This window comes from Cricetulus griseus, chromosome 6 (genome assembly GCF_003668045.3).
Source record: "Cricetulus griseus strain 17A/GY chromosome 6, alternate assembly CriGri-PICRH-1.0, whole genome shotgun sequence".
In the NCBI taxonomy this organism is placed as follows: Eukaryota; Metazoa; Chordata; class Mammalia; order Rodentia; family Cricetidae; genus Cricetulus; species Cricetulus griseus.
Window position 1 is genome coordinate 148,031,753 of NC_048599.1, and position 19,909 is coordinate 148,051,661.

Genomic DNA, 19,909 nt, shown 5'->3' on the forward strand with positions numbered 1-19,909 from the left:
ATGCATTGAGAAAAAAAGTTATATACTAGAATTTTACAGCAATTATCCTACCTCTATACTAGGATTATGAGAGTGAATCAGTCGACCCAGCTCCAGATATATTTATTCAAGAAATGTTGAGAAAAATTATGTGAATCTAAAATACTATGCATTGAGAGATTCAGTGTTACTAAGATATCAGTTCTTTTCTGCTTGATCTATTGATGTATGGAAACCTGAAACTAAAATTTTAAGTGTTTGGAGTTAATTTTTTGTTTTTGCTGTTGTTTGTTTGTTTTTTGTTTTTCAAGACAGGCTTTCTCTCTGTAGCCCAGACTGTCCTGGAACTCAGAGATCACCTTCTTCTGTCTCTCTTAGTGCTGGTATTGCACCACTGCCAAGTGATTAGGTGATTATAGTTCATTTTAAAAGATGAGAAAACTTTAGAAAATTTATGAAGTGATTCAGTCAACTAATTTATGTCAGTCAGTGTTGAGTCTATAGATCACTTGGGTGATGTGGTCATTTAAAAATTATTAGCCAGACAGTGAACATGGTAGATATTTCCAATTTTGTGTGTCTTTCTAGTCCTTTGACCATTGCGCTGTAATTCTTTTCTTTTTCTTTAGTACAGGGTTTCTCTGTATAGCTCTTGGCTATCCTAGAACTAGTGCTGTAGACCAGGCTGGCCTTGAACTCAGAGATCTGCCCGTCTCTACCTCCCAAGTGCTGGGTTTCCACCACAGCTTTCTAATTCTTAAAGTAGACACCTTTCTTAGTTAAGTTTATTCTTGTTTTTAAGCTATGGTGAATTAAATAACTTTTTTAAAAAAAGATTTATTATGTATACAGCTTTATGTCTGCAAGTATTCCTGCACACCAGAAGAGGGCACAAGATCTCATTACAGATGGTTGTGAGCCACCATGTTGTTGCTGGGAATTGAACTCAGGACTTCTGAAAGAGTAGCCAGTGCTCTTAACCTCTGAGCCATCTCTCCAGCCCAAATTAAATAACTTTTATAATTAAAAAAAGAGTATATTCCTAATAGAAGGAAATTAGCAGCACTACTGGGTCATGGTTATAAATGCTTTTCAATATACTTTTGAGTCTAATCCTTATGAAAGCCCTTTAAGTACAGTTTTTGTCTCGTTTAAAGATCAGGAAGTGGAAACCCAGAAGGCCCTTAGAATCTGGAAGCAGTGAGTTGGTATTTGAATTCAGATATTTGGATTTTAAAATCTTGGTGACTTTTTATCGTTATACTCTTATATTTTTTCCCGTTAAAGCCGGTGGTGTCAACAGCTGTCTGTCAGGATGACTCTGAGTCTGGTTAAGTACTTCAAATCAGATCTTTGGGCCATCATGTGGTACTGCACTAATCCTACAGCCAGAATAGCTTCAGTTTATTTGAAAAATACCTCACCCACCTCCATAACCCTATTTTTCTTTGTGTCTCAGAATGAGCCATCCATGAGTGGTTCCTACTATGAGTGGTAAGGGTTTTCTACTAGTTTCACTTGCATAGGATATCAAGGACTTTGAAAAATTTCCTATCTAGAGCTGTTGGTTTATTTATTTTCTTTGACATCTGAAAAAATTGCTCAGGATTTTACAGAATTCAGGTGTGGAAAAAGATCAGATTTAGGATAGCAGTGATATATGTTAACAGTGAGCGTGCGTGCGTGCGTGCGTGCGTGCGTGCGTGCGTGCGTGCGTGCGTGTGTGTGTGTGTGTGTGTGTGTGTGTGTGTGTGTGTGTGTGTAAGAGTACAGGCTAAAGCCCTGATGGTTCTGTGCCCAGATCTGTGTAGAGAAGGGAAGAACTTTGGCTGAAATCAGACTTGAGCACATTTGAGTTTAACTCTTCGATCTTGATTGTTTTTCCACTTGTCAACTCTGATCTTGGTCCATTTATCCTTCTCAAGTCTCCTTTTCTCATCTGTAAAATGATGGTAATAATAGGGTTACAGGGTGGGATGGTGGTAAAAACTAAGAGGGACAGGAGGAGGCAACTTTTCAATGCTTGTTCTTTGGCATCTTATGTAGTTGCCATTTCTATTTTGCTATAGTCATCACTGTAATTCTGTAAACAGCTGCTTTCTTAAAGCTGAGGTGGAAACCAAGGCACACACAGAGAGAGCAAGTGATTTATTCTTAGCGGGTTTCTCTCTAGTAAGTGGCAGTTACTGAAAGAAAGAGCAGTACTTTTCAGTGTCAGCTCTGTGTAGTTTATTATGTCAACTTCACACAGTCATATGAGAGAAGGGAGCCTCTATTGAGAAAATGCCTCCATAAGATCAGGATGTATGCAAGCCTGTTGGCATTTTCTTAATTAGTGATTGATGAGGGAGGACCCAGCCCACTGTGGGCAGTCCATTTCTGGGCTGGTAGTTCTGGGTTCTATAAGAAAGCAAGCCAGCCAGGCAGTGGTGGCATACGCCTTTATTCCCAGCACTCAGAAGGCAGAGGCAGAGGCAGGTGGGTCTCTATTGAGTTCAAGGCCAGCCTGATCTACAGAGCTAGTTTCAGGACAGATAGGTGTACACAGAGAAACCCTGTCTTGAAAAAACAAACAAACAAAAAAAAACAAAAGAAAGAAAGAAAATCCAGTAAACAGCACCCTTTCATGGCCTTTGCATAAGCTCCTGCCTCTAGGTTCCTGCCCTGCTTGAGTCCCTGTCCTAGCTTCCTTCAGTGATGATCTGTCTTGTGTCACTGGAAAAGTTTTAAGTTTAGGCAAACCAAAATGGTTATTTACCCTGGTTCTAGTAAGGAATTCCAATGTGGTTTATTGCATACTCTATTCACTGCCTGAATCTGCTCCAGTGAATAGCCTTGTCACATTGGTAAGGGACTCCTGTATGTTTGTTGAATCTGAATTAGATAAAAAGATACGGGCTTCTAAGGTCTTTTGGAATTCTAACACCTTATTGCTTTTTCTTTAGGATCCCTTGATCATATTACTGTGGTAACTGCTGATGGGAAACTTGCTTTAAATCACATTGGCCAGATCTCCATGAAGTCACCACAGTTGATTTTGGTGAATATGGCCAATTTCCCAGAGGTGAGGTGCTTTATTGAAAGGGTCTGTCTTCAGAGGTTTTTTATTTATTTATTTATTTATTTATTTATTTATTTATTTATATAACAGAGGTTTGATTAGCTCAGAAGGAAATGTTCCCATTATTTTGGGAAGAAATTTATTAAAGAAAATAGAGGACAAGAAAAGTCTCTTATCTCTAAATTTTTTTAAAAATGATTTACTTTTGTTTCTTGTACATTGGTGTTTTGCCTGCATGTATGTCTGTGACAGCATCAGATCTTCTGGAACTAGAGTTACTGAGAGTTGTGAGCTTCCATGAGGTTGCTGGGAATTAAACCCACGTCCCTTGGAAGAGCAGCCACTCTCCACCACTGAGCCATCTCTCCAGACCCATCTCTTAATTTTTTACCTGTTAAACGCAAATGTTATAGTGACCAAGCAAGAAATTTGAAAAACAATAATGGAGAGGTAGTGATTGGTTCTTGGGCCAGTGTAAGGCTTTAGTAAGCTGATGTCTTACTTACTCTTCTATTGCTATGACAAAACACCGTTACCAGGGCATTTATAAAAACAATCATTTAATTTGAGGCTCATAAATCTAGAGAGTTAGTCTATGACCGTGATGGAGGGGGAACATGGCAACAGGCAGGCATGGAGGTGGAACAGAGGGAAGAACTTTTGAAACTTCAAAACTGACCCTCAGTGACACATCTCCTCCAACAAGACCATACCTCCTAATCCTTCCCAAACAGTTCCACCAAATGGAGACCAAGCATTGAAATATGTGACCCTTAGGGGTCATTCTCACTCAAACCGCCACACTTGGAAATCATGTGGCTTATCTGGGCACCTGTGCCCATTTCTTGCTGATAATTGCTAGGCAGAAATGTAGGTTTGGTAATTAGTATTAACAGATGTTCCAGTTTTTATTTTCAAAAGAAACCAGTAATCCTGAATTTTGTACAAAATATTTTTGTTGTCTAAATATTTTGAACTAATTAACTTTTCTCTTTTTAAAATGTGGACATCCAGGAGGGCTGGCATGTGTCTGTTATTTCAGATCTTGGGAGGTGGAGGCAGGAGGATCAAGAGTTCAAGGCTAATTTAGTTACATGAAACTTCGTCAAAACAAACAAAAATCCTCGAGACAAATAAAACATGTTAATGGGCTAGATATGGCCTGAGGGACACCATTTTGTGACTTTTGTATTATAATTCAGAGAAGACCCTCCAGGAGTTCACCTTCCTTCAGACTAGACAGAACAATACAAGCAATGCCTGGTATTAGAGACTGGAAGATGAGTTGCATTTAACCTTGAGGCTGTATGGTTTTTACTGTAGTTGAGAAACCTAGAGAACTGAAATCCAGTCCTCTCTCTGCCTTCAACTGGCGTTGTCCTTTGGCAAGTTACTTCCTCTCTGACCTCCATTTCCTTACCTTCCTGTTCAGGTATCTGTCTCAGTCATTTTGCTCATTTCCAGTCAGAAGACTCCTGCGGCTGGTACGCCAGGTGTACTTCTAGACTTATTGTTGTTCAACCACTGCCCCTCTCCATTCTCTATCCTATAGCCACAGTGAACTTTAATGTTTCAAAGTATATATTGGATTGTGTCATTCTCATAATCCAGATTATCTTTAATAAGTGAAAGTCCAAAATCTTGACTGTGAACAAGGCTTTGGCTGTTCTGGCCTCAGACTGCTTCGAATCTCTGTAGTCCTGAGGCACTGTCTTCCTGGTACTCTGCTGTATTCAGATTGGCCGTAAAACATGTCATGACTTTTGTACCCTCTGGGTCTTTGTACTCCTGTGGCTTGGAACATTTCTGGCTGGCTATTTGCTACTCATGTTTTGAATTACAATGTAGATGTCAGTTTTTCACTAAGTTGTAAGCTTGCAGTAGAAGAATCACATATAACTTATTTATTGTGTCCACATCAAACAGTGCTAGGGACATGGAATTACTGCATACATTGTCCTTAAATTGGTGTCTATGTGTTATTAGGTGTATGGAAGAGAAGCATTCATTCATGATGTTACTGAGGAGTGTAGAAATGATGAAAAGGAACTATCCCCCTCTGAACCCCGGAGGCCTCTCTGCCCTCTTCATCTAATTCCCCAGGCACTATAGGCCAGTTGAGGGACTAGCTTCCTAATTACACAGACCTCATCTGGCAGATTGCTTTTCAGAACCGTCCACTTCTGCTAGTAAATAGAAAATGGTATTCACAGAAGTAGTACCTGATTGTCCATCAGAGCATCTCTCATGAAACAGGAGGAGATATTAATTGCTTAAAATTCTCTTAGGAAGTTGGAATATATTTTCATCTTTCAACTAAAGTATCTTTGTCATTTCTTTAGTGTGCAGTTCCTTGGGTTTTGGGAAAAGCTTAGCCAGTGTCTCAGTAGAGAGGCTTATGTATAGGCACAATGAGGAAGTGTGAGTTACACTGTCTTTTGAATTTTTTTTATCTCATCTGGTGTATATATTAAACAAACAGCTCTAACTAAACATTTCCTTCCTTCAGCTTTAGAAGCTTCCCATAGAGTACTGAGGTTTGTAGCTTCAAAATGCTGAGCTAATCCTCCTGTGTTTATAGAATTCCTTTCTATTTCATGTGCAGTTGGCTTTCTTTCCAAACCTGAACATTTTTGTGTCATGCTGTTGTGACATGATGCAGATTTACATGTATAATCTTTCAAAAGCATCGAAGGCAAAAACTGCATTGCATTTGTTTAGCATATATTCTGCATGATAAATAGTGTACACAGTTGCTCTCTTCCCTAAACATGCCTGAAACTACAGTTAATGACGGGAAAGAAGAGAAGTGAAAACCATAGCATCATTTGAACAAAGCAAGTAACAATGACAACAACATCACATCAGCAGGCTCTATTATTTGTCTGTAGATGGAAGGGATCTGATGTGTACCAAATCTCTGCTGGGTTGGCAGTCACTTTCTTATAGCTTCTTTCTCACCATCAATAGTATTCCAGCAGCCATAACCAGTTGGTTAGTATTGAGAGCAAACAACCAGTCTGCCTTGTGATACTGGTGAGTGTCCCCTTCCAGTGATGAAATAAAGGCTAAGGGATGGAAATTGTATTTGCATGTATGCCTTTTCTGTTTGACCCATGAATAGTTTAAACATACTGTTATGGAAATGACTATAATTTCCTGAGGCCTGAGTCCTACTGAGTCAAACCAAAATATACACACCTAGATAAAGTAGAAGACTTACTTTCAATAAATTTCTTTATGAGAATCTCAGTTAAGAATTTTCCCTGAATATGAAGACATACAAAACTAAAATGTAAAATAAGGTTTTGAAGTAAAGTAAGAGATTTGAATGGTATTACTAATAGTATTCATTCAGCAAGCTTTTTGCTGCACTTTTGCCTAGTGCTTCACTAGTGCTGTGCCTTCCACTGTGAAGGTGGAAATAGTGAGACACACTTCCTTCCTAGCTTGGTATCTGTGGTGAGTACTCTTATACCTACAGGGGAAGGGGGCATGGAACTATTTGGGCCAGACTGAAAAGGAGCTTGATGGTAGTAGGGTGTGGTGGTTTGAGTAGCAATGGCCCCCATAGACTCATGTGTTTGAATGCTTGGTCCATAGGGAGTGGCACTATTCGGAGATGTGGCCTTGTTGGAGTAGGTGTGGCCTTGCTAGAGGAAGTGTGTCACTGTGGAGGCAGGCTTTGATGTCTAGTGTGCTCAAGCTAGGCCTAGTGTGACCGTCTCCTTCTGATGAATGTGGATAAAGATGTAGTACTCAGTTCCCTCTCCAGCATCATGTTTGCCTGCATGCTACCATGCTTCTCACCTTGACAATAATGAATTAAACCTCTGAAACTGTAAATCATCCCCAAGTAATTGTTTTCCTTTATAAGAGTTGTTGTGGTCATGGTGTGTCTTCACAGCAATAAAACCCTAACTCAAACAGTGGGTGTTAGAGCAGTGTTTCTTGTTTATGTGCTGAGAAGCTGAAGAAGGTTGTGGGTGTTACAGCAGTGTTTATTGGTTATGTGCTGAGAACTGTAGAAGGTTATGGGTGTTAGAGCAGAGTTTTCTTGGTTATGTGCTGAGAAGCTGTAGAAGACTGGGAGATGGCAGATAAAGCTTCCTCTTTTAAGTGAGGACTCCCTTTACTCTTAACTCTATAAATGATATTATTAAGGTGGGTGTTCCCTACAAAGAAATATTTACTGTGTTTTAAAATTTTTATTGTATGTGTATGAGCCTTTTGTTTGCTTATGTGTGCACCAGGTGCATGCAGTACTCACAGGGGCCAGAAGATGGTGTTGGGACTCCTAGAATTTGATTATAAGTGGTTGTGAGCTGCTGAGAACAAAACTTGGGTGCTCTGTAATTAAGAGCACTCTGCAAGTGCTCTTAATTGCTGAGCCATCTCTCCAACTCCACTTTTATATGTATTGTTCTCAGTCATTTCCTTATGTAATAATTACTGAATACATTGAGCTTGAGGATCTGTAAAAAGAATATAGACAAAGTAACAACATTAAACCAAATGCTGCTAAGCCTCTCCTTACCCCTGAGAGTAACTGAAGTTTGATAGGTTGTCTCTTTATTGCATCTTTCTTGGACTGTCAAGGAGTTCTGTCTATTCTAAAGGATGTGAATTTATCCTGTAGTCCCCCTTGTTCATAATAAACAGGTGATGCTTGATTATGTCAGAAATCCCTTCTTAACACTGTCTATGATCTGAGGCACCATTTTAAAAATTTACTGTAAATACTTATGATACACACACACTCAGGTTCTACACATCTGTGTATGTATGCTCTGGTTTGTCATATGTTTTGACTTCATATAGGTGTAGAATTTAGGTGATTTAAAGATGGAACTGGTAAATTTTTAGATACCTCTAAAACAGTAGCAGTGAAATGCTTGGGAAGTAAAGTAGCTGTGTACCACTTTCCATGCCATTCACACGTAAAGCTGGAGGAACTCAAGGACAGGACTTGGCCCTTGAGTTCAAGTGGCATGGGTCAGCTCTGAAACATGTAGGACCCTTATACTTTTGAGTTCATTGTCTTCCACCCATTCCCTGTTGTCTTTACAAGGTGCAGTCAGTATATTGTTCAATATGAGATTGGACATTAGGAAGTCTGTGTACTAGTGAGTGAGCCTGCAAGAGTAGTTCCTGAAGGATGTTAGGAGGAATTTACACATTTTAATATGTGGATATGGTTTGTTCATACAATAACTGCTTTTGGCTGGATGTTAACTGTGTGCCGGTCACTGAGTTAGGTACATTGCTTACATTATCTCATTGCTTTTGTGATGTTTAGGAACCATATCAACTCAGATTATGGATGTTAAATTTGTTGCTCAGGGTATGGTCCCAAAGCTGGATTTAAACTGGTTTTCCTAACTCCAAGACTCATGCTTTTTTCCTACCACTCTGCCTTTCCTGTGGTACATGCATGTCAGTGGAGGTTTACTGCTCATTCCAAAGCATGAGTGAGTTTCTGTGAGTGTAGATGTGAATGAGTTAAATTTGTTTACTCATTCCAAACCGGCACTGGTATATTTTGAGTGTAAAATGTCAACTGGAATTTCTAACGTATGAAATCTTTCATCTGTCTTTACACCAGTCTTTGCACAGAACAGCCCTCCTCCCTTGAGGATTTATTGTGGTTTTGATCTGTGTTCCTCAAACCATTGAAATCTTTTCAAAGAAGCAGAGCTGTTTTCTTTTTCTTTTTTCTTCTCTTTCTTTTTTTCCTTCCGCAATACACTGGTACCAGGAGTGGACATGGCTTGCTATTCAGCTTGATCAAAGCACTCTACACCAGTGTAACTTCCTGATCTTACTGGTAACAGAACTAAATGTTTCCATGTTCTGCCAAGATGGGTTGCCAGTTATCGACAGAGGGCTTGCATCTGGTAATAATTATTTACTAATTCTGTTTACCTTTTGATCTGGTTTTCAGTGTACAGCTGCAGCTATCAAGGCTATAAGAGAAAGTGGAATGAATCTGAACCCAGAAGTGGAAGGGACACTAATTCGGGTACCTATTCCTAAGTAAGTTTGGCTTTAATCCATGTTTTTCAGTGACATGGGGTAGTTGTTTTTGGATGGAAACTAGTACCTCTGGACACTCCTGGGCCACTAGTGTGGCTTACTTACCAGCATTTTCATTCTGGCTGTGCTGTGAGATCAGTTTATGGATGCAGATTTGCTTAGCGGATGTCTGTGTGTGCTAGAAATGGGTCTACAGCAGTAAGCTTGCAAAATACCTTATCCTCTTACCTTCTGGCTGGGAAATTAGGACAAGTTAGCACATAAAATCATTACAGATAAATGAATAAATTCTAGGAGGAAAGAAAAGCCACCAGCATCAAGAGGGTGTGATTGGCGGGTGTGATAGTGTGAGGGTCATTTAAGGAGTTAACATTTCTGTTGAGAGCAGAGATGAGGTGGGAGCATCAGCTTGGAGGGAGCACTCCAAGAAGGGTGAGTAGAAAGCACAAGGCCTCACTCAGAAAGCAACGCAACACCCATCAGCTCTAACCCTATGCTCCCTGTTGGAATTGAAGAATGAAAGGTAGAAGTCCAGAGTAGTGGGTTTTTGTTTTGTTTTTTGTTGGTGGTGGTTCTGTTGTTGTTGGTTTTATTTTGGTTGTTTTTTTTTCTTTTTAATGGATTTTTAAATGAATAAGAATAGATCTTTGTTCCTGAACTTAAAAAAGAGAAGATAGCTGATGAGATGGCTTGGTGCCCTGGAAGCCTGACAGGAGTTTGACTCTTAAAGCCCTCATACAGGCAGAGGGAGAGAACTGAATCTGCAGAGTTGTCCTCTGGCCTGTGGCAGCAACTCCCAATAATAAATTAAAATTATTGTTTGTTTGTTTGTTTGTTTTCAAGACAGGGTTTCTCTGTGTAGCTTTGGAGCCTATCCTGGCACTCACTCTGAGACCAGGCTGGCCTCGAACTCACGGAGATCCACCTACCTCTGTCTCCCGAGTGCTGGGATTAAAGGCATGTGCCACCAATGTCCGGCTTAAATTAAAAATTTTTTAAAGAAAAGATAATAGTTGGGAAGTGGGGTCAGGAGGATCACAATTTCAGAGCTAGCCTGGTCTACACAAAGAAACCCTTCCTCAAAAGAAAGAACAGGAAGGATGGTGGCATGCTTGAATAAAGGAAAAGTGGTGTGTCTGAAGCCTAGGGAGAGGGCAGTGAGAGCAGGGGAGGGCTCCACAGGCCATGGAGGACTGGATTTCTTCTCGTGGTAATAAGAAGTCATTGGATAGGGTGAAGCAAAGAACTGATTTGACAGGGACTTTTTGAGTGTCTCTCATTGCGATTAACATGGTTTTAGGAGACAAAGTAGACATAAAAAGAACAGTGAAGTTATGGCAGTCCAGATGAGACATGAGCCACGGTTACACAGCAGAAGAACTAAGCTCCCATTCCTAGACAATGCCTCACACTGCTCAGTTTGTTTGGCCAGTCAACAAATATTTATTAAATAGTAACTGTAGGTCAAGTTCTTTCCTAATTACTGGGATACAGCAGTAAGCAAAACAACACAACTCCTTGCTCCTCTGGAGCTCACCTGAGAGTTGAGCAGATATAATAAACTCTGAGTGTAATGTCTGGTGATGGTAAGACCTATAAAGGGCAAGGAGATGGAGGAGGGCTAGTGAGATGGCTCATCAGTAAGAGAGAGCACTTATTGCTCTTGCAAAGGATCAGGCTTCAGTTCTTGACACCTACATTAGGCAGCTTACAGCTATATCTCCAGTTCCAAGAAATCTGATATGCTCTCTGGCATTGTCTTTGTTACTATTGCTGTGATATAATGCCATGGCCAAGGCATTCTGTACACGGAAGAGTTAATATTTGGGGCTGATTGTTCCAGAGAGATAGGAATCTATTACCTTTTTTGCAGGGTCATGGTGGCAGGCACACAGGCATGACACTGGAACAGCAGCGAGACTTCACAAACAGAAAATAGAGTGTATGATGGGGGATGGCAAGAGTCTTTTTCAAACCTCAAAGACAACCGCACAGCTCCTCTAACAAGGCCACACTCTAAATCCTTCCCAGCCCCACCAACCAGGGACCAAGTACTATGTACTGAATAAAGGCCATTCTCATTCAAACTACAACAGGCTCTGTGAGCACTTGTACATGTATGAACTCATACAGACTTGCGCATATGAACTCATACAGATGTACACACACACATAATTTAAAAAATCTTTAAAAAAAGAAATTTGGGGGCTTTGTAGAAACAAGATTCAGGAAGGAAGGGATGTCTAAATGAAGTAAAGCAAATGAATGGCATCTCCCAAATAACTAGAAGGCAAATAGAATGAAGGAACTAGGGTTCCTTCTGTGTCACCTGTCACCCTGTATTTCTTTGTAGAAACTGCATCATTTGTTATATGATCCTTTTAAAGTAATTTTTCCAATTAATAAAGTTTAGTCTCTAAGAGGTAAACTAGTGCTACCCAGGCTTCCTTGGTTACAAAGTGTCATTATAGCCTCAAGATTTTTTTTCCTAATGAAGTTTTGCTACATAGCCAGGTATTTGAGATCATCCTGCCTCAGCTTTCAGAGTGCTGTGTGTACAACGTGTACCACCACACTCAGCTGTAAAAACCAGCCACAGCACTGAAGAAACTAAGAACTTCCTTGACTGAAGTTTTTCCTGCCATATGACCAGGAAACAGCTATGTTCTTCATACTATATAAAACTGAATTAACATGCTGCTCTGAAATTTTGTGAACTGGGCAGTATAACCTTGTGTTTAACAGCCATACAGACTTGGGTTCAAGTTCAGCATATTTGCTAGGGAAGTGTCTTCTGAGCATGCGTGTATAACAGGCTCTGCTGGGAACACAGAGACTTTCTTCATTTGTCAGGCTCCTTGTTTGTATTACTGCCAGCTTACTTGGGAAAACTACTGTGACCCATAGTTTTAGACAAAAATCCCTGAATCTCTGAGAAATAGATTGCCCATGATCACATGACCAGTATTGGCAGGCAGGATCTGAGAATCATGAGTTTTTAATTCTGGAAAGTGCTGAATCTAATTATGAATATCAGAAGCAAGATTTACAAGTGGAGGGGCCGGAAAGATGGCTCAGCAGTTAGGAGTGCTTACTGTTCTTCCAGAGGACCCAAGTTCAGTTCCTAGCATCTTCTCAGGCATCTTACAACTGCCAGACATCCTCTTCTCCTCTCATTGCGTACCCACACACATTTGGCATATGACCACAGAGACAGACACACATACATGTAAATAAAAATAAAAGATGTCTTTAAAAATTATTTTAAATATTGCAAGAGGAAAGGTTGTAGGCAGCATCTTCATTCTCTGGTCCCTAATCTCCTGTCTGTAGTCTTTCAGGCCATTTCACTTTTCTGAGCTTGGTATTCCTCATGGACCAGATTGAAAGGCTGTGCTCAGGTCTGCAGGCTCCTCCACAGTCCCTAAATCTTGCTTGCTTAATGTATATTGTTGACTTGGGTTCTTTTCAGAGCAGCCCAAATGCTTGTTACATTTTTATCTGAAAGCTCAGATTGACACAACACATATCTCTGCAACCCCTCTGTAGTTAACAGTTGCTCTTGGTGTGTCAAATATAAGTTTGAAGGATCAGTGTGTTTAACTTGTATTTTCAAAGATGTGGGATTCGTTACATTAGTTTTTACATTATTTTATCTTGGCTAATGGATGTAATCCAAGAGAAAGTTGACAGACCAAAACCCTCTGCTCCTGCAAACCTCATTTTTTATATACTTTCTTTTCCTTGACAAGGTGGTAGGGTCACGAGGCCCCTTACTGAATTATGGGTTTGGTAGTTTTCCAAATAAAAAATGAATGGTCTGTTCTTTATTATGGAAGCTGTGTCATGTGAAGAGATAAAAGTTGATTTTTAAGTAAAAGGACCAAAGTTTTCATTAGGTTTTGGCAGTGACTTCCCATATGGCCCCAGCAGCTTGCTGAATTTAAGTTTATTATTTGTAAAGTAGGTGAAAGAGTACACAGAAATAGGCAGAGATTTCTTGAGATTAAGAGAGACAATAAATACCATGTTCTAGTTAAAGAAACTACATGCGTTGTTATTTCTATAAAGAGTGAATAGTAAAGAGTGAGGAAGAAGTAATACATTGGATACCACTCTGTATTACTTTCAAATGCCTGATACACAGGGGAAGCAGAAGAGAACAGCACTTATATTTAAACCCTTCCGCCACATATATACTGAATTGGGACCCAGCTCTTCTTTTTGGCTATGTGACAGTAGCAGCTCTTTTCACCTCTCTCAATCTTGGGAAATTCATCTGTAAAATTAAGTTCATGGGGACCATTTATATGGTTATAGGGAGATAATGTGATAATGTACTTAGAGCTGTTGATACCTGGTAGAACCCACTTGGTGGTGTCAAATGCTGCTGTTTCCATCATTCCCTTTCACAAACAAGTAAAGGCTTCATTCCCCTTTAGGGATAATGACACAGATTTAAAGAGTTGGAGCTCTGGCTCTGGGTCTCACAGCTAGTAATTAGCAAAGGTTGTAAGGACATACACACGTGTGCACACAACCCCCAAGCTAAAGTTGGGAAATACAAGAAACGCTGCCGGGTGGTGGTGGCATACACCTTTAATCCCAGAATTTGGGAGGCAGAGGCAAGTGGATCTCTGTGAGTTTGAGGCCAGCCTGGTCTACAGAGTGAGTTCCAGGGCAGGCACTAGAGCTACAGAGAAACCCTGCCTCAGAAAACTAAAGAAGAGGAGAAGAGGAGGACAGGAGGAGAAATCTCTAAGATTCATTTCTGTTTATAAAATTTCAAGCTTAGTTCTAGGAAAATTTGTCTCTTCTGGCTATTTTTGTGACTTTTGTGCCTCAGGATCATCTGCAAGTTTGCTTTCTGCCCCAATGCTGGCTGCCCAACTGTAATTCTCTGCAACAGCTCTGATCTTCATCTCACTTCTTTGAGTCTTCATTCTTTGAAAATGAGTTTACTGAATTCATGGCTCTTTGATCTATGAGAAGGAGATGGAAGATAAGTCCCTTGGGTAGGAGGTCAGGCCAGGAAGCAGAGTAGTACTTTGCTCTTTTTGTTGCCAGAGATCAGCTCTGTGGCCAGGGTTGTTTTGCTTGTTTTGAAACAGGGTCTCAATATGTAGTTGTTGGCTGGCCTGGAGCTCCCTATCCTATGTAGACTAGGCTACCCTCAAACTCATAGACATCTGCCTGACTCTCTGCCTCTTGAGTGCTGGGATTAAAGGCATGCACCACCACACTTGGTGACTGTAGGAATGTATCACGCTGTCTCTTCTGGTAAAGTACCCCATCCTTTCTTCTGGAAATAGGTTTGATACTGTTTTCTCCCTAAATGAAGCAGTGTGTCCATGTTTCCTATGAGAATTCCTTATTCTTTTCAAGACAAGGTCTCATGTTATCTAGGCTAATCCCAAACTTGATAGGTAAAAAACGACCCTATATGTTTGATCCTACGTGTACCACCCACCTGGTTTATTCCTTATAATCCTTTGTTTTGTTTTTAAAACAGGGTTTCTCTGTGTAGCCCTGGCTGTCCTAGAACTCTCTCTGTAGACCAGGATGGCCTTGAACTCATAGAAATCTACCTGCCTCTGCCTCCCAAATGCTGGGATTAAAGGCGTGTGCCACCACTGACTTGCTTCCTTATTCTTAAAGGTTGTTGAGTGTTTGTATTTTACACTTAGCATTAAGTAGTTCCCAAATTACAAATATCTTGTTTTAAGTTGTTTTTCTTTTGGTAGTTTTAAAAAACAGATTGATTTAGTTTAGTCTAATCACCGAGTGTTTTGCCTGGGTGTATGCTTGTGTACCACATGTATGCCTGGTGCCCATTCAGGTCAGAAGAGAGTATCAGATCCCCTGGAACTGGAGTTATGATGGCTCACCATGTGGGCACTGATTAGCTAACCTCAGTCCCCTGCAAGAGGGACCAGTGCTTTTAACTGCTGGGCTGTTAACTGTGTTTTAGTTCTTATCAATTTTAAAGCTTTACTCCAGGTCTTACTGAAAACAGGAGAGGTAGTGAAGTTGGGGATTGGGGAAAAAGGTGAATGTGGAGTGTGGGGCCCTGAGTGTTGCTCTTGCTGCTTGATGGTGTGTTTGCAGCATCACTGTGCAGTGCCAAGATGCTTAGAAAAGGGGCTGTTTCAGGGCCTCACAGCCATCTGCAGCTCACCTGGATAACCCTCTATTGTTATCCTTGTAGAAATCTCTATAGCATTTGATGCCTCCTCTGGCTCACTGCATGGAAGGGCTAATAGTAAATAAGGCAACAATGAGTGCTCTTTGTTTGCCTCATTTCATTCTGCTCTTCCCTGTTTTTTGTACATAATCATTGTAAACCTTTGAGAGTTTGTTCAGGTTTTTTAGCTAGTACAAGAAGAATTAAAAAGGATCCAGATTTGGGGCTGTTTCACATCAGATTTATATTCTTGCATCTGTAGACTTGTAAGGGTGCTTTCTGTTTTACATTTGCTTGTTTTCATAATAAATGGTTCAGTGCTTGATACTTCAAATTTTAATTATATAATCATCTTAGTTACTGTTTTATTGCTATAAAGAAATAACATGAACAAGGCAACTTAAAAAAGAAAGCATTTAATTGGGGGCTTACTTACAGTTTCAAAAGTTTGATTATCATGATGGGGGTCATGGCAGCAGGCAGGCATGATTGTTGGAGTGGTAGCTGAGAGTTACATCCTGATCTGCAGGCAGAGAGAGAGACTGGGCTTGGTGTGAGCTTTTGAAACTTCAAAGCCCACCCCCAGTGACACACCTCCTCTACCGTAGCCACACCTCCTAATCCTCCCTAAATAGTCCACTAACTAGGGTCAAAACATTCAAGCGTATGAGCCTGTGGGGGCCATCTCATTCAAACCACCACAATAGTAATCCAAACTATGTAGAATAAATTATGTCCAGGGCTTGGAGAGATGGCTCAGTGGTTAAAAGCACTTTCTATTCTTGCAGAGGACCCAGATTGAACTCCCAACACCCATATGGTTGCTAACAACTGTTAAGTCCAGTTCTAAGGGATCCAGTGTCTTTTTATGGCCTCTGTGGGCATCAGGCATGGGTGTACATGCAGGAAAAACACTTACATACATAAAATAAAGTAAATCAATCTTAAAAAATAAACCTAGATTTTCAAGGCTCAAATCAGGAAATTCAATCTGACAGTGGGTTTGTATTTGATATTTTAGTTGTAGTTGATATTTAGTTTGATTATAGTACTTGGAAAATACTTAACTCTAGAGGTATAATGTAAGTTTAGTAAGGTGAATTTATTTTAAGTATATAAGCCAGACATGGTGGCACATACCTTTAATCACAGCATTCAGGAGTCATAGGCAGGCAGATCTCTGTGAATTCAAGGATAGCTTGGTCTACAGAGTGAGCTTCAGACTAGCCAGAGCTACATAGTGAGACTGTGTCTGAAAAATAAGTAAATACATAAAAATCAAGTGTACACAATGGTGAGTTCATTTAAAAAAATCAACTGTACATGATAGTGAGTTCAGATGTATATGTTTCTGTAACTACCTTTCCATTGAAGATATAAAGTAGGTTTATTTCCCGTCTTCTTTATTTCCCTGTCTCCTCTTTTTCTGATACCAGACAACCATCATCTACCTTTATAAGAATATAGAAGGGTTTGGTTTTGGGTTTGGGCTCCCTTCCCCACCCCACCTTAAATCGAAATTGTCCTAGACATTCATTAACTTACTCAAAAGATTTTTGCTTAGTATGTTCTATATGCAAGCATAATTGTAGACACTGAGGATAAAGTAGACAGCAGGCTAAACAAAACCATACACCATATGTATGAGGAGACAGTAACTGATAAAGGAGAGAAAAGGGGAACTATGAAGGAAAATGGTTTTGTTCTTTCTCCTACATAAAGTGAGGTAGTGAAGGAACAGGATGCCATAGATGGAGCTGATGAGGTTGGTGATTCAGTATTGAGGACATTCATGGCTGTCTTCAAAGAACTGAAGCGTGTGGGAGTGTGGGAGAGCCAAGTGTCCTGTGTCTAACCCTGAAGTAGAGGAAACCAAGGGTAAAGGCCCCGAGGGCTCCTGCCTTGGGTATTCTAGAAACAGCCTCAAGCCTTCTGGCTGTAGCAGAGTGGGTTAGGGCAGAGAGCTAGGGGTTGATGTTAGAGTGAATAAGGAAGCTGAGGTCTGTAAGATTTTACAAGTTGTAAAGAATTTGGCTTCTACTTAGAATGAAAAGAAACCATTAAGGATTTTGAACAGGGGAGTAATGTGCCTTAGATTTTCTTAGCCTCGCTCTGACTGCTATTCTGACCCAGGGATGGCCTTGGATTGGTGTTGGTGATAAATGATGGAGCTGCTGACAAAAGTGCTTGGATTGGGTGAGTTTTAATGGTAGGGCCAGGGAGGTGGCTCAGCAGGCAAGCCTGATAACATGAGTATCATTGTCTGGATCCTTACAGTGGAAAGAGAGAACCAGCACCTGAAAGTTGTCTCTGATGTCTATTCATGAGTTATGGCATATATATACCAGCCCCCAACACACGGATAAGTAAATAAAAATATAATACAACATTTTAATGAGAGGACTTGGCTCATTAAGCTCAGAATAGAGCACTTGCCTAACACTCATGAAGGGTTAGGGTTGACCCTTGACCCTCGGCCAGCACTGCTTTTTCCCAGGATTGGGGCCTGAACAAGTATTTCACGTGTTAGGCAAATGCTGTACCCTGGAACTCTATCCCCAGTTGCTCTGCCATGGAATATATTAGCTCAGGTTCTCCAACCAGCTTGGCTTCTCTGAGAAACAGACACCAGGGCAGGATGAGAAGCGCAGGGCCACCTGTGAGAGACAGGAGAGAAGGAAGCAGTACAGATCTTGACAGTGGGTCTGAAAAAAAGGAGAGGAGGAAGGTCAGAAAGTACGCTCTCGAGTACATCTAAGAGGAAGTCCCAGCCGGGATACTTTGGTGATCCTGGGCAGAGCCCATGCCCGAGGAGGCCTGTGTTAGTCAGTCCTGTGCCAGGAATGGTTGGTTGGTTGGTTGTTGCCTGGGAATAACTAGGGAGTCTTTTTGGGAATGATAGCAGAATGTCATGGAGGGCTGACAGTTTGGGAGCTGTAGTCATCTGCCTCCCTCAGAACCAGTCCTTGGGGAGGGGGGGTAGACACAGTCATGTATGTACCTTTCACTGTGGAGACCCTTCTTAAGTGCTTAACTTTTTAAATTTCGTCTCATCTGTAAAATGAGATTAAGTGTTTTTTTTGTTTAAAGAATTTATTTTTCATTTTACATACCAAAATCAGTTCTTCCTCCCCTTTTCCCGCCCACCCCCTCACACCTTCTCCTCCTCCAATCCACTCTTCAGAGGGGGTAAGGTCTTTCTTGGGGAGTCAACAAAGTTTGGCATACCAAGTTGAGGCAGAACCAAGCCCCTCCCCCTGTATCAAGATTGAGCAAGGTATCCCACCATAGGGAGTGGGCTCCAAAAGAGCCAGTTCATGTTCCTGAGATAGGTCCTGGTGCCACTACCAGGGACCCCACACACACAACAACAAATCAAGTCACATAACTGTCACCCACATTTAGAAGGTCTAGTTCAGTCCCATGCAGGTTCCCCAGTTGTCAGTCCACAGTCTGTGGGCTCCCTCTAGCTCGGTTTAGCTGTCACTGGTTTCCCCATCATGGTCTTGACTCCCCTTGTTCTTATGATCCCTCCTCCTCCTTCTCGACCAAATGGTTAATGATTTTGAGGAGTAATCAGATACTATATGTATGATTTCTTCCTTGAGGCCTGTCACAGGTGCTTAATACACTTTAATTCATTGTCTTGCGGTGTTTGAATTCATTCTCCTAGTTAAGCAATTCTTGGACACAGCTTTTTTTTTTTTTTTTTTTTTTTTTTAAAAACTGGTTATTTGGGAATAAAATCAAGGCTACTTTTCTTTTTATTCATGGATTCTCTCCTAGTCCTTAGTTAGCACTTTCTTTCCTCTTCTAAACTAACCTGTCTCCCAGCCGCATGTTCATTTTTGTTGCTGTTGTTCTTCCACTTTTAGGGAGGGGAGGAGTTGAATCATTATGTTGTAATTACCTTGGAATTTAGGTTGTTCAGGAGCACTGCAGTTTGATTGTTAATAAGTGCTAGGTTTATTCTTTGAATATGAATTACAGTGAACAAGACCCCTTGGAAAGTATATCCAAATAAGAAGGTCTGGTGTAGGTTAGCTTTATGTTTCTGGTAAAGGCAGAGATCCTTGCTATCTTGACACTCCCCAGCCAGTGGCCTGTTCCTCCCAAGACTCATCATTGGATATTTGCCATCATCAGATCCCTCTCTTCTCTGCACATGTTGGGTGGTAGATTTGATGTCTTGCTAGCTTCTTTCCCACACCAAAGTTCTGAGGATGATCAAAAGAGGATTCTTTGTAGAATCGGACCCGACAGTTCCCAAGATAACAAGAAGTCTCAGCTACCATTCCCCCAGGCTGACTTCCACATTTCCCCATCTACGGATACATGATGTCTCCAGGGAATTTTCCTAGGACAACAGGTTGGATAAAGTGGGTAGGGTGGTCCCTAGCTTGAGTTGGATGGGGAGGGAAATTGCAACCAGGGAGAGCCATGGCAGAGCTGGAGGACAACCCTAAGAAAACCAGTAAAAATGTGCTGTGCCCTTGGTCAAGATATGGTAACTCTCTGAGCCCCACTTTCTTTGTGTATACCATGGAATAATCACAGCATTTGCTCTTGTGAAGGGAGGACTAGGCGAGTCCTGTGAAGGGTAAAGGAGAGAGAGGGGCAGGAGTCAGTGGGGCTGCTCGATTGCAGTG

General features: G+C 41.0%; 2 protein-coding genes across 5 annotated transcripts in view; one reads left to right on the plus strand and one right to left on the minus strand.

Moving 5' to 3' along the window:
* Positions 1 to 19,909, minus strand: part of Dennd1a (DENN domain containing 1A) — a 1,920,886-nt gene that overhangs the window by 403,131 nt on the left and 1,497,846 nt on the right.
* Mrrf (mitochondrial ribosome recycling factor) overlaps positions 1 to 19,909 on the plus strand; it is a 57,796-nt gene that overhangs the window by 17,829 nt on the left and 20,058 nt on the right. For all 4 annotated transcript variants that reach the window (XM_027423595.2, XM_027423596.2, XM_027423593.2 and 1 more), the window contains 2 exons: positions 2,925 to 3,043; positions 8,985 to 9,076. In XM_027423595.2, the coding sequence (XP_027279396.1) occupies positions 2,925 to 3,043; positions 8,985 to 9,076 (211 nt within the window). The remainder of the gene's footprint in view (positions 1 to 2,924; positions 3,044 to 8,984; positions 9,077 to 19,909) is intronic.